This window comes from Zonotrichia albicollis, chromosome Z, assembly GCF_047830755.1.
Source record: "Zonotrichia albicollis isolate bZonAlb1 chromosome Z, bZonAlb1.hap1, whole genome shotgun sequence".
Taxonomy (NCBI): Eukaryota; Metazoa; Chordata; class Aves; order Passeriformes; family Passerellidae; genus Zonotrichia; species Zonotrichia albicollis.
The window spans coordinates 13768898-13783726 of NC_133860.1; the positions used below are offsets into that span (position 1 = coordinate 13768898).

Below are 14829 nucleotides of genomic sequence, written 5' to 3' on the forward strand. Positions count from 1 at the left end.
CCCACCCTGCAGGGAGCCTCCCACCCAGCTGTGGGTTCACTCATTGATTTTGACCCACTGCTGCTGTTTAACCCCGAGCAGGGCCACTGGGAGCAGTGGTGGGCTCCCTGCAGCTTCCAGCCCCCCTGCCCCGTGTTGGTTCACATGTCACATTCCCAGGCTGTGTTATTCTTAAGTGCTGTAAATCTCTCACTATTATTCTCCCACTTGATATAGTGAGCTGTGTCATTTTGAAAGGAAATACATAACAGTATATTAAAGAAATCATGGATCTCCTCATTCATGTTTAAAACAAATTTATTACAATGTAAGAAACCCTGAATAGCATGAATTTATTATAATGATTTAAGGCTCCTGGCACTTGAGTTAAAAATGTCTCTCAATAAATAACTTTCCCTTGAAAACACAGCAAATTAATATAGTTTACCATTTCCAAAGTTATATAAATCCAAGAGGCTTAAATCAACAGTGCACTGGATAAGATTACTGTTGCTCAGCCACAGACTGGTATCACAGCTCAGAGGGATGGAAAAATCGGTGAAAAATGAATGGCTTTTTGTTTTTTTTTTTTCTTTTCTTGGTCACCTTTCCCTCCTTTCCACCACCCTAGGCTATGTCTGCTCTGTGAAAGTCAGACTAATGTGAAACGGATGACAGCAGCTGTGGCCTTTGCACACAGGTATCATTAAAACAGAGCGGCTACTCCGCCACCAGACTCAACAAGCACCGCTCTGATATTTCCCCAAAGTGCCTCCAACACACACAGCCCCCTTGCTTTCCACAGCAGTGTTTTAATTTGACTGCAACCCAGGAGCTGAGATGTCTCCAGCTTGGCTGCCTCCAATCCTATTGCAGTCTCCCAAGTCCAGAGCAAACACGGGGTTATAAAAAACTGCCTGGACACTGACCCTGGCCCCAGTGCAGGAACACACATGGATAAACTGGGAAGGGAAGTGAACCCCACACGTGGCTGTAGCCATCAGTGGGACTGGCAGGCTTTTCCTGGCCCAGAACTTGCTCCAAGAGCTGTCTGTGGAGCTCAGCAGCTGTTGGGGACAACAGCCTGTGCACATCTGTGCATGCTGGGCAGCAGCGGTGTTGCTCAGCTGCAGACACAGCTGGGTGCCAGCTCACAGAGAAAATATCTCACATCTTCTCCCTCCCCATGGACCTTCCTTCTCCACAGGCCACCCTCCAGGCAGCAGAGAGAGCTCAGCATCATAGGCTGAACAACCAGGCAGCCCTTCCCAGGCAGCCCTTTCCCTCAGCAAGGTTTTCTATGGCTTTTTACTTTATGAAGGCCTAATTTTTTTCTCTTTACTGTCAGCATGTCAATTTTTTTCCACAACATGGGTGATGACTACTTTTTTAAGCAAAGTACAGCACCAGTGACATCCTGACAGTGCCAATACAGCCAGAGTACACCCACCTGAGCTTTTCAACACAGGAAGTTAGGGCTGTTAAGAGTCAGATTGACAGCCTCGGTAAATTCAAGTCCTCTGTTCTGCAGACGACAAGGAGTTATTAGAAGCAGACAAGGCTTTCAGGTCATCCAGTCCATCTCCCACCCCACCTTTTAATTGTCTCTCTCACCCATGCTATAAATATCTGACTCTTCTCATCTTGTTTCCTCATTATGTCAATTATAGCAGTCCCTGATCATTTTTATTACTCCTCACTGCGATCTCTCCAATCTGCCAGTAAGCTCTCTGGTAATGAGATCCCTGTGCTAAAGGCACAAGTGCAAATAGAGGGGCACCAGCTCAACTGACAAGGAGTCATTTCCTCTGCAATTCAGAGATGTCATTGCCTCCCCATCTGCAGCTCAAGTCTTCTCGTCTGTTTTTGTTGCTATCACTGCCTTGTGCTTTGTTCACTCTTCTCCTTCTGAGAGTTGGTGTTGTCTGGGTCTCCCCCATCCCATCAAGAATGTGTCTGGCAGATTGTTATCAAGGTGTCTGAGTTCACAGGTACTGCACCCACAAGTTCATGCTCTGTCCCAAACTGAGTCCTGCAATCTTTTTCTTTCCTGCTTGGTATTTCCACTTCATGTTATTCTTTCCTCCTCAACTCTTCTAAATTTAGCAGGGCCTCCTGGTTTCATTTCTTACACAATTCCACAATTCCTGCTTCAGGAAACAGAACCATGATCTGAAATGCAACCAGACCTGGTACTCAGCCCAAGACATCCAAAAAAAAAAAAGGCTTTTGAAAGTGGCAAAAAGGAAAGGCTGTACAGAAATGAGGCCGCACTGTCACCATTTCCCATCAGCAGCACTGGAACTGGGCATCCTGCTCTAGTGCAAACCTTTCAAGATGCATAAATGTTCAGAAATAGGCCCTCCAAATCATCCAGAGGCTGATTAGGACACAAGGCCGTCTCAACAAAGAGAAGGCTCAACCAGGAGTTTATCACTCTCTTTGGGGAACTCAGTCTGGCTATATGGCAACTTTGTAACCCTTCTTCTAAAGGCACAACAAAGTCCAGCAGCTGGAAATTCAGGTAGATAACCTCAGACTCAAAATAAGGCAGTTTTGAGATAACATCAGCCTCAAAATAAGGCAGTTTTGTAGCAGAAAGAGTAATTGCTGGAAGATTTTGACAAGGCACTTCTAAAATTTCAATGCAACTTTCTCATAGTCATATCTAATTCAAGAATGAACTAAATTTTGTGTCTGTGAATTCATCTTGTCCTTTTCTTCATTATCAGGTGGAGAAGTTCCCACTCTGTTCTTAATGCTCACAGTACTTAACACTTTGTGTTTGGGCAGCTGCTTTAATCAAACCCATGCTTCAAAGTTTTAATGTAGTTGCCAGTAAGCACAAGGAATTACACCTGTTGTCAGCTTTTCACTTTCCTCTTGTCTGCAGACAGGGGACCAGAAAAATGAACTCACACTGGTTATTACATGCTCTGAGTGGAAATTATTTTGTTTTACATACTCAGGATGAATCCTGAATCAAGGAAACTTGGCTCTCACTGCAGCTCATGGATTAGGTCATCTGCTGGGACCACCTGGGCATCTTTCACCTCACAGATGTCAGGACCTCACCTCTTAGTGACATCTGAGTTTCTCCAGCTTAGCTCCCCAGTGCCTTCAAGCCTTCCTTCAAGCCTCAGAATACATGAAGCCTGATAGGTTCAGCTTCTGTTCAATAGGAATGTGTGCCCCATATGTTTCTGCTCTTATAGATTACAGTTCACAGACGTATTTTGGTGGATACCTCCAGTGCCTTCTGCTGTGGGTGCCGATATAGGCCACAGCCCCTCTGAGATGTGGTGCTAAACACAGTTCAGCACAGAACCCACAGAACCCTGTGAAGGGAGGCAAATTGGCTTCCCCAGAGCTAGGAAACAAATCCAGTTTACCCTCCAGCCCATCCTTTTCCTGCAGCTGGGATGCTCTTCCACTCCCCATTAACAAATGCAGGAGTCCTCAAGCACCAACACTGGCCAGGTCAAGTTGGGTTTCTTGCTGTTTTTTATCTGAATTCTGCTTTCAAACACCCTAGTCAGGGATCCTCATGAAAGCTCTGCTGCACAGCTATGCCAGAAATGCTTGAGCTAGATGTCTCTCAGCTACATGGAGTCACAATATTGTAAAACATTTATTGTCACTGTGAGCAGACAAGCCTTCCAGTGATGCAGGAGCAGGTCTGGATGGGGGAGGCATTTTCCAGAGGAAAGCCACCCAGTCAGAGCAGACTACATTGCTTCTGCTGGTTTAAATCACCTCATTCAATATTCCGTGTTGTCTTATGTAGCATGCAGTTATGTAAATTTATAAATCATACACTAATTAGCACACAATTTCATAAATTTAGTAACAGTGAAAAAGGAGGTTTCTAACTAACCAGGCTGTGCTCTCTCCCCCACAGATGGTACAAATTCAAACACAGCCTGGAGGTCATATTTGAGAAATCTCTGCTGCAACTTCTAGAGTTTAACCCCGGGCTCATATGCACTTTTCAAGGGCTGTCTTTTGGATATCTCAGGCTCAATCTCTCTGAAGTGCAGCTAAGCTCATTTCTCTCCTTCCTTAAAACCAAACTTCCACAGCTCATTGGATCAGTGCAAATTTTATTTGTTTATTCTGATTCTTGCTCTCCAGTTTCCTATCCTTCAGCCATCTAAGTCCCCATCCCTTGCAAGCATTTAAGTTCAGTCCATGCCCTGGGTTATACCTGGGTTCTGCACAGTTGCTCTCCATGTGCTCTGGCCTCCCTGCCCAGCTGCTCTAAAGGGGAGATGCTAAAGCTAGGTCAAGGTAATTTCCTTCTTTCCCTCATTTGCCAAGCATGCCTTGGACAGTAGCTCCTCAAATGCAGGAACGTGATTTGGAAAAGGGTGTGGAGTCATAAGGCTCTTATGGGAACAAGTGTTTGAAAACATTTCTCACTTTAAGATACAAGCACACAATTGTCCTTCACCTGCTTATTCTAGTTTAACAACTTGGCCCTGCCCTCTGGCACACTCCCACTTCATCTCCACCTTTGGTACAGTCATCTGCCTTGCATCTTTATCTTTTCTTGCCTTCACCTCCATCCTTTCTTCCTTATTCTTTAATTCACTTTTTTGTCCCAACACATGGTGCTGGCTCTTCAGTTTTCTTCTCCTTTGTATTTTGAGACCTCTCTCTTACTTCATGCTCCAAAGGAGGCCTTGCTCCTTCTCACAGTAAGACCCGTGTCCTGGAGAGGAAGAGAAGGCTTAAAACAAATTCTTCATGTATCTTAGCACACTGGAGACTCAGAACATAATATGATGTGATGTTGTGGGAAGTGGAACACATTGTCAATGGCAGTATTGACAGCTGAGCTGGACAAAAATCAGAGCATAAGCCAAATAAAAGTCTGGAAGAATAAATTAAACCCCCAGATAATTTATTAGATTAAGACCTCACATACACATATAAATACGTGCTCAAGATGAGATTCAACAGCAAGACTGGAAAGGCTAGAAATGAAAAGGGTGTGATTATTACAGGTCTGTGATGTGCAAGGTGCACAAAAGCAATAACTACACAAACAGCCAGCAAGTGTGTGTGCACGAACCACGTGGGAAGGACACAAACTGAAGGCGTGGGTAGGAGCCTTAGCAGCAGTCGTGTTATTCCACAAAGCCCCATGGAAAACACAGCCTGATGTGCAGCTGAAGGATATTCACTGGGAACACTCTGGACAAACAGTCTATGCTGGACCAACTCCCCGGCAGCAGCTCCCAATATAGAAGCTCAAACTTAAAAGGACACTGTCATGTCATTGCTTTTGCTAGTTTAATTTTTGCATTTCCTCTACTGTTTTAGCAGATGGAAAACAATTCCCCTCCCAGTACCAACTACTGATTTTGTCCTTTCCTATTTGACAATCATTGATTTTTTTTTCTAAGGCTATAAATGTTTTAATAACTTCAACTTTGTAGTGCCTCATGGCAAAATATCTTTGCTTGCACTGACTGCTAAACACTATTCCTAATGTACTGCTGATAACTAGACCAAGAGCCAGTATTATAAAAAATTACTTTCCACAGGCTCTATGAAATTAATAGCTTTTGTTTCTTTTGTCCACATCTCATAGAGAGTTAAAGCATACAGCTCTTCACCCATCAGGGATTTCAACCATCTTTTACTAGAAAACTTTGATTCGCAAAAGTGTGCCCCCTGTATAGGTCTGACTGACAGACAGCACCTTCAGCATAGAGCCCACAACCCTGACAATGTCCTTTTAAAAAGAGCTACAACCAAAAAATATAGATTCAAGCCAAAAGTCACCTTGAGAAGTAGAATTTTTTAAGTGTTCATAAGAAATCTCAAAGCATTAAATATTGGCACCCACAAAAGAATCAAAGAACAAAATGCTCCCATGGAGTGTTCTCAACACAAAGGCACCTTTCAAGAAATATACATGTAGTTTTTTGCTGTTTTGAACGGTCAGTTAGTATTTATCAGAAAAGGCAATTAAAGTTTCAGTCAAACTGGAAAAGAGACAAGAAGCAATTGGAGTGAAATCAGAGAACTCTTTATAAATGCCAACACTTAAAAAAACACCAGCAAACCTAAAAAAACACCATGAAACAACCCCAAACTCTAAGATCTGTGTGACAGTTATCCCCAAATTTCCTGCTGGTCCTTGTATATTTTTCTCTTCTTTCTCCTCCTTTTTCCTGTCCTCTTTAAGCAGCACACTACTCAGCCAACAGTATAAGAAAACTTATGTTCCCATCTGCTCTACCTGAGCCAGGGCACTGAATACGTCTTTGGGGCCCTTAGCAGATACCTGGGCCTTCACAGGCTCAGGGAGTAGAACAAGAGGGACATTCAACAGCAGATGGACATATTCCATAAAACTGTAACACCTCACTAGAAGCAGGACAGACCATGCAGGGACTTGCCACAGTAGTAATTTTCTGGTCCAGCAATGCTGCTTTCCTCCTTTAAACTCCCCCAAGCAGCTTTTAAAATTCAGCTGGGATGCACAGAAAGGATATCACCTAATTTGTGATTAAGACTGGGCCTGAACAAAGCAGCCCAGAGTAACCTGAGGTTCCTCTTCCCCTTCTCTCTCCTTTTGTTTCACTGATGGAGCACAGTGCTGCCAGGGGCTGCGGTGCTCTCGTCTGAGATCCACCTTGCAAAGCATCACACATTGCACAGGAGCAGCGTGGGGAGGCAGACAGCAGCCATACCCCAAGCATCAGTACAGCAACTCAACCCAGCCATTAAGATAAGCAGGGTTGCCTAAAGAGATGGTCTGAGGAGCAGTACTGGCCCATGAAGTGGTGTTTGGGAGCAAATGGCCTAGAACTTGCCCGTACTGGATCAATTCTACCTTTCCCTTGCTGCAATTTTACTGTGCAAAATGAGTATTTTAGTCTCATATTTCTAGGAACACATGCCGGTGGCTACTGTTACAATAAAATATGAACACTGCATTGTGGAGAAAATGACCATTAATCCTGTAATGTGCAGTCATTTTTACCAATTCGGCACATTTCTTTAAATAACCAAGTACATGCAGTAGATGGAAATGCATTTAAATAAACTGAAATAGATACAGCATGAATAATTAAAGCTGGCAGGAAAGTGTGCATTGTGAGCTGCTAGTGGAAATAATTACTGATTTGTCTTATTTACAATGGAGCCTGGATGCAGGATCAAAATAGTGCAAGTTAGTGAAAATGTCTTAAGACTGCTCTTGTGCTAGCACTACTATGTATTTCATCTTGAAAAGTACATCAAATAGGTTTTGGATCTCTACGATGTCTGACTCTGTTCTGCTGTTTCAGGGTTACATTACCCAGCACATAAACTCTGTCAAATAGCACTGATTTAAAGAGGAATATAATTCAAACCTGTGCCTAGTACATCAACCTGCAACATCGTCTATTAACATTATCAGACACTGTAGAGTTGAGCTTACAATATATCCCCTAAAAACTCAGTGTGTTAAATATCAGAATGTTGAAGGAAAAAGTAGATCATAAAATCAGTGAAAAAGTACTAAAGTGCTTGTACCTTTATAATATGCCAGGTTTTAAACAGACTTGTTTAATTAGAAAATAATCTACTTTGAACATGCTGGTTGTTGAATGTTGGGCAGTTCTTGCAAACTGCTTCAGAGTGAAAAAAAATCAATAATGAAATATACTTCCGATATAAAGCTGGCAAAACTGTGACTTCAATGTATTAGAAAATGTTGTAGATTTTTAAAAAATGCTATTGTAAATTGATTACTTGGCACATGAAAGGTTTAGGAAAAAAGTTAACACTTTCTGATTGGCGTACCCCAACAATATACTTGCATCATGATCACTAAATCCAAAATGAACCTGGATGCTAATTAGCTATGTTTTAGAAGAGGGAAAACAAGCAGTGATCACTCCAGTAATTTCAGAGGATGTGTGGACCAAGGAGCAGTGTCAAATGAAGAAGATCTCCTCGAGGAGCCGACTCTCCTCCAGCTCATCTGCTCTGCTCCTGGGGCTGCAGGGGCTCTGGCACCAGGAGGAGGACAGCCTGTGGCTCGCGCAGCAGGGCGGGTGCGGTTTGTTCCCGTCACAAGGTTCCCAGCAGAGCTGTCCTGGAGCTGATATTGCGCTCACAGACTCCACCAGGCCAAGAAGAGAGGCTTGGTACCTACAGAAACACACCAAGAAAACAGAGCTCTGTTAAGATCACAGCACCGTGCAGGAACTGCCTCCAGTTTTCCTGCCTCCATAAATCAGACCAGACCTAGATTTGTTTGACAGGGGCCACTGGCACAGAATGCATTTTGCTGTATGGACTCCTGTCAGTAATGACAACACAGAGCTACTGAAAAAGAGGCAAGCAAAGCATGGGTGCTCAGGTTATTTTAGGCTGTTTCATCAGCTTTTCCTTTTGAGGTGTGTAATGTCTTAGTTGCACTCTGGAGACTGAACACAGACCTCAGAGAGATGACAGCCAAATACACCAAACAAGGCAGACCCACACTGGTAATGGTAAAGTGACTTATACACATGCTGCACTCTTTTTTTTGAATAGACCTCCACACTTGATTTAGTTTCTCAGGGATTTGAAAACAGCAGGAGACTTTATTATTATTATTACCACAAACTACATGTGCTTCCTGTAAATCTCTGTGTACTATATAGAGTCTGTCTGATGGAAGCAGTGAAGGAATAGAATCTAAGCAAGGCAATACAGAATCAACGCTTAAGGCACCATGAGAAAAGGCAAAGGTGCTAAGCATTACTCAGGTTGTCCTTTAAGTAAAAGTACAGACATGAGGGAAGGTTGCAAGCCAATGTGATCTGGTAATGCTCACTGAATAATGGCAGGTACTTGAGACAGAGACTTTCTATTAATATTCACAGGAGACAAGACTTGATCTAAATACCAGCACAGGATTGATCATTACAATATATTTCCTCCTGTCCAATTTTAAATGTCTTAAACAATACCACTTCCACTGCTTCCCTAGGGAGCCTGTTCTCCAGCGATATCTCAGTGATATGTAAGAGATATCACTCCAGAGTTTTACCCAAAAGTCCCTTTGTTCCACACTGTTGTTAGCACCAACCTGCCTGATCTTCCCAACCCTAAAGTGATTCACACATTCAAAGGCTTCCATGCACAAAACATTATTCACATTATTCACCCAAATAAAATTATCAGCACAAGTGATTGGATCCATAGGGTATCTCTCTTGTAAACAAATTGTTCATCTATGGCATGAGGATATGAGATGCCATAGTCTCTGCTTTGAGAAAAGCCTCTGTTTTTACTTTTGTGACTGTAAGAACCTAGAAAGACTAAACAACTAAGACAGCTGTAGGAGGTTTCTCAACTCAGATGGGATGAAAAATCCTTAAGAACAAACATCTACAACAGCTTATGGATGTGAGATATTAGCAGTGGCCCATGTACCTCCTAAAGGCAGACTCCCACCTGTGCTGTCCAACAGCCTTGTGCAGCAGCAGCAGGTAAAAGGCTTTCCCACCTGAACTAGCCATGCCATGTAAAACACCCTTCTTGATCTCCACAAGTAAGTGCTACATCCTATCCATCACCGGAACACTATCACGGAATCATTTAGACTGGAAAGTACCTCCAAGGCCATCGAGTCCAACATTTGACTGGTCACTGCCCTGCCAACCAGACCAGAGCACCGGGTGTCATGCGTGCTCATTTCCTGAAAGTCACCAGGGATGGTGACTCCACTGCCTTCCCAGGCAGCCCATTCCAGTGCCTGACATGACAAGCTAACTCATTGTTGTGTCTGAGACACAGAACCACTCCCTCAGCTCAAAGGAGTTAGCAGAGGTACTGATGGGTTAATACCAACGCTAATGGTGACTACTGAAGTTATGCTATAAAAGCTATTTCTTTCCATTTTTATTGTTTTTTCCAATCTGATGGTCAGTGTCATTTCTAATACAGTCTGACTTGACACTACTGCCTAGCAGGGCTCTCTCCTGTTTGACTACAGGTTGTTTTATTTTCCTGAAGATGTGTTAGATTTAATCTCACTCACAATCAAAAAGCTAATTTACAAATTTATTTTCCACATTTTAAGCTTTTCTTTCTATTATCTAAGTAGCAAAATATGAGTGGCTCAAAATGAAAAAGTACAGCTTTTGTTTCAACTGGATCTTGTTCATGGCTAACCCTAAGCAAACGTGATGTCTTTTAGTTACCCTAACAAAAAAGTTCAGAAGGATGTGGAGTTTTGGGTAGCCAAACCAGATAATTTTAGAGAAATCTGTTGTTTGTACTATCATTCAGAAAGTACCCTTTAAAAACTGAAACTCCTCAAAGATATTTCCAATATAAAATGGAATGAGCTGCACTGATAGCAAGAACTAGCACACAGATACATGAGATTTTTCACATGGAGAAAGTTTAAGACTAGACTCTATATAGATATACACATATGGTTTGAACCCCAAAGAAACCCAGTTAAAACACACTCTGCTTTCATTAGCCACACCTAAAACTTCTTTTTAGATTAATCTAGTCTAGCATACAAATGCTTATCTCCTCTGACGGCAGTGCTATCATAAAATTTCAATTTGTCCAGCAGCCACATGCAATCACAGATTAGGCAGGGGAAACCAAACCAGCCAGTACATTTACAGCAAACGTGCAGGCCCTAGATTTCAGCAGTACCTTCGAGTTCATTTCTTCTGCAAGTTTATCTAAGTTTTACAGCATTTCTGCTATCAGGAAAGCTAAATGATTTGGCAGATTACAAGCGCAGCAAATAGCAAAGATTATGTAAAAGACCAGGTGTTGTAAATCAGTCTATTTGACACCATAGTTATATATGCAATAAAGTGAATGAACTCTGCTAACAGAGCACTATCTGATAAAGAGAATGCTCCTTGCAGGTATTTAGTGTTTAATCCCAGGATAATGGTTTGCTGGGTTCGTCTAAGCAACATCAGACAGCATCTGGCTGGAGGCAACAGAGTACACCTAGAATGGTTTGAAACTTGCAAAGACAATTTTCTCACAATTTATTTGTAAGCCAATATTTAAAAAGACAAAGTCAGAATGCTTGAATCCAACTATCTCTAAAACCAGGGTATGTATTCTTTGCATGACTTGAATAAAAATAAAAAAAGTAAAAACAGGCTTTATTATTATTATAATGCTTAATGGCTTCAGTGAAGTCAAAGTTACAGGATCACCCACACAAAAGTCATAACATTTCAAACAGGAAAAATTATTTTGCAAACTTGGTTTGTGAATAGTGAATGCTCTTTTAAAGGAAACTAATGGCCAAGGGTTCCCTTGTGTTGTTACTGCTTCCAGAGGAGAAAAAAATCCCAACATTCTGCAGAAGTACCAGCACTGTACATTAAGCCACATATAGAAATTCCTCACGTATAGATGTTCAACCAAGCAACCAAATGTCCCATCTGTGCTGGTGCTTACTCACATTTTCTTTGATAGGTTTTGCCCTCCCAACAGAGGGAAAATGGCATGGGCAACTGTCCCTTTAAGGATGGTGATAATTCAGTCTGTCCTCACTTTTTTGGTACATTTGCCAGCGTGCTGGAAGGTCAGTGAGCAAGGGGAGTGTAACCCAGGTTCTTGTTAATGGATCTCTTGGAGTGGATTAAAATGAAATGTCACACAGTCCAATGGGTTAAAATATACTCAGGCTCAGTGGGAATGCCCAGACACCTCCCCTATGTGGGGGGGAACTTTCATTCCTCTGGTGGAAGGCCCCAGAAATGAGTCTGGGGGCACTTAGGGAGTCTTTGATAATTTATGATCCCTTCTCAGGGATTGCCTCTCATTTGAGCCAATAATGCTCCATCAGCTCTTCCCTGGGGGGAAGAGGGCAGTTTAACAACTGAGGGAGTTATGTAAGGAAGAGCAATTAGCATAGCAAGAAGCACCATCTCGCCTCGCAGGATCCAGGCTGTGATAGTTCACCTCTTCTGTCTCATGTAGACTAGCACATGTACACCCAAAAACTCACGTCCTCCCTCGAGAGATGCGAACCTGTCCTCCGCAAAGCGCCCTGGCACCTCCGCAAATGGGCAAATGTTATGAGTCATTAATCATTAATAGTCCAGTCTCTCACAGCATCTCCGCAACAGACTGGAAAATAATCTCTTTTTTTGACACTTCTCCGATGTATACGTTTTCATCTAACTTTAATGAGCTTGAAAGTCTGCATGTTTCATCATGGGAGAAGAAAATTTCTAAGGTCTACAAGTTTGCATTAGAAGTCTAACTATTTAGACAGATAAAGTTTCGTAAAAGCAATCTTCTAAAGTCTCCAAAAAATTCATCAGGAGACAGAACACTAAGAACTAGAGTAAAAAGTAGAAAGAAGGCAGGGCCATAGGCAAGAGAATAGAGACAAAAGTAGGGAGACTAGACCATAGAAAGCTTTGAAGCTCTTCTTTCAGTGAAGAACTCTTACCTTTGCTTTTATTCTACAACATAGAACTCCAAATACATCTCACAGAGCAGCACAGAAATGCTCAGTCTGGGAGGCTGGTACAACTGGGATCAAGCTGGTCCAATTGGGTCAGAGCACAACTGTGACCTGGGTAGCAAAATCCACCCTGGTCAGGCACTGCACAGTGCAGTGAAAGCATTCCCTTCATCTCCTATGCATTACTAAAACAGGCTGCTAGAATTCTATCTCCTCAGCCACCTAAAACCCTTTTGCAAATTTTATTAGAAACTCTCAGCACTGGCTCTTAATTAAATAAGTATCTAGTAGAGTTTATAACTCTTAATGTAAGAGTTTTTTAGTCTATCACTAAGATAACAGGAAACATCATAAACCATTATAATTCAGAAGAGATCATTAACCATTCACATTTTGAAAAGGAAAACAAAAATAAACACAAGATGGCACAGTCCCAAATCCCTCTTTCCACAGTGTGTCTTTTTTGCTGCTCAAGCAGCAGGAACACAGCTCTCTGAACGCCTACAGGTGCATCTTACTTTGTCCCATGTTTCCAAACTGAATGGGAAGGAAGGCTTTCACGTTTTTATGACAACCACACAAATACTGCTGATGCTCTGGGAACCATAAGATCACTTATGTCCAGGATGGTTGGTAAGAAATCACCTGAAACTACTTGGTATTCCTCCTGATAAAACCTACAGGGCAATCAGAGCTCAGACAGTCCCACAATGTACAGTACCTAAAAAATGGTCAGGTTATGCAAGAGTGATGCACAGAACACATAACTGTGCAGGACGTTAGAAAGAACAGTGCTCTTGAAGACCTCCTTGCCCCAACTGGCTGAACAGTGATGTTTATTTATTTAGACATTTGGGATATGCCAATGGATCTTTAATATTTATCTATTTCCCACTGCTGGTAAAATATATTATATTCTTACACATTGTCCAATTTTTAAACTACAGTATTCTATTTTCATATCATACAGTCCCATCGAGCTATTAATACCATTTGTTCCTTCCTGAAAAAAAATAGCACAACTTCAACAAGTTTGATATTTGGAGAGAGAATCTCCTTATGAGACAAAATAACTAAATTTATTAGAGTCATAAATACTCTGGCAGTAAAATATATGTATATTTCTTTAAACAAGCTGTGTCAGATAATATTTGATCACTATATTTAGAGACATTTTTTCATTTACAGTCTCTGAAAATTTATTCACCAACCATAAACATGTAGGAAACACATGGAATGTCTCTTTGCAAGGTGATGGCATTTCAACAAAGCATACTGGCAATACAGTTTTGTAGCTGTATAGGCTTACTTTATTTAACTGTATATACCAGAGGAAATAAAAAGGTTTATTTTTATACTACTGCTTATATTTTCAACATAAAGTTCAAAGTGATTTACTAATGTTACATGAATTGCCTTTGAATTATGGTACAGTATTGTGCCTAAGTACAAAGCCTAACACTATTTTGTATTCATAAAACACCACCTGCCCCCAAGCACTTTACAAATGCTAAATACAGCTAAAACCACATTCAAGGGGTAGGGAACAGACCCATTTTACAGAAAATTAAGCAGTTTATTGTTATGATAGAGCAAATATCAAATCACTGTTTGACTGGAACAAACAGGACAAATAAAAGCAGAGGAAAAACAGATGCACATAAGAAGTGGCCTGAGCAGTCAAACTACCTGAAACATGAAGACACCACACTACTGATACAACCTGGGGTTAAATGGAAGAAACAGTCAATCACCCAAGCTGGCCCAAGCTCTACATGAGAAGGGAAGAACTCAACCCAAATTAAAGGGTCCTAAGGACTTCTTGCCATCTTTAGTCTGGCATCCACAATTACAGCATAAGGGATGAGAAATTATCTCCACAGCTTGTTCTTTCAACATCCATGTACCAACCCACTGTCCATAAATTTGCCTAACTGATTTTTCAACCTGCAGTTTCCAACATGTTCTGTGACAGCAAGCTCAGGAAGTTCACTGCTGTTGACAGACATAATTTTGTCTTCTGTTTTAATACCTTCCCAGTTTTGCCTTAAGGACTGACTGCAGTTAAGCCGCTTTCACACGGTGGAATCTGGTAAGAAACAGCTGCACATTCAATTTATCTACCACCTTCACAATCTTGCACCCCTGATAATTTTCTCAGTCTTTTCCTATCCAAAGTCATTGCTTCTTGGTCTCTCCTTAAATTGGTTCATCCTGCTGATCAAATTAATTGTTCTGTGCACCTTTCCTAGCTTCCACTACAGCTTTCTTGAGAAGCAAAGACCAAGCAGAATCAAAATGTGGGTACAGCAAGACCTATGTATCCACAAGCTGTTGAGAAGCTCCAGAAAGGTTTGAACTCCACAAATCCTAAACACATACTCTGAGTT

The 14829-nt window shown here is 41.7% G+C and overlaps 1 protein-coding gene across 3 annotated transcripts in view; it reads right to left on the minus strand.

The window, feature by feature from the left end:
• Window positions 1-279: 279 nt before the first annotated feature.
• Window positions 280-14829, minus strand: part of KIAA1328 (KIAA1328 ortholog) — a 181499-nt gene continuing 166949 nt past the window's right edge. For 2 of the 3 annotated variants that reach the window (XM_074532486.1, XM_074532485.1), the window contains exon 11: window positions 280-8136. In XM_074532486.1, coding sequence (XP_074388587.1) covers window positions 7920-8136 — 217 coding nt within the window. In that variant the 3' untranslated portion in view covers window positions 280-7919. The remainder of the gene's footprint in view (window positions 8137-14829) is intronic. The other variant, XR_012578021.1, reaches the window with a different exon arrangement.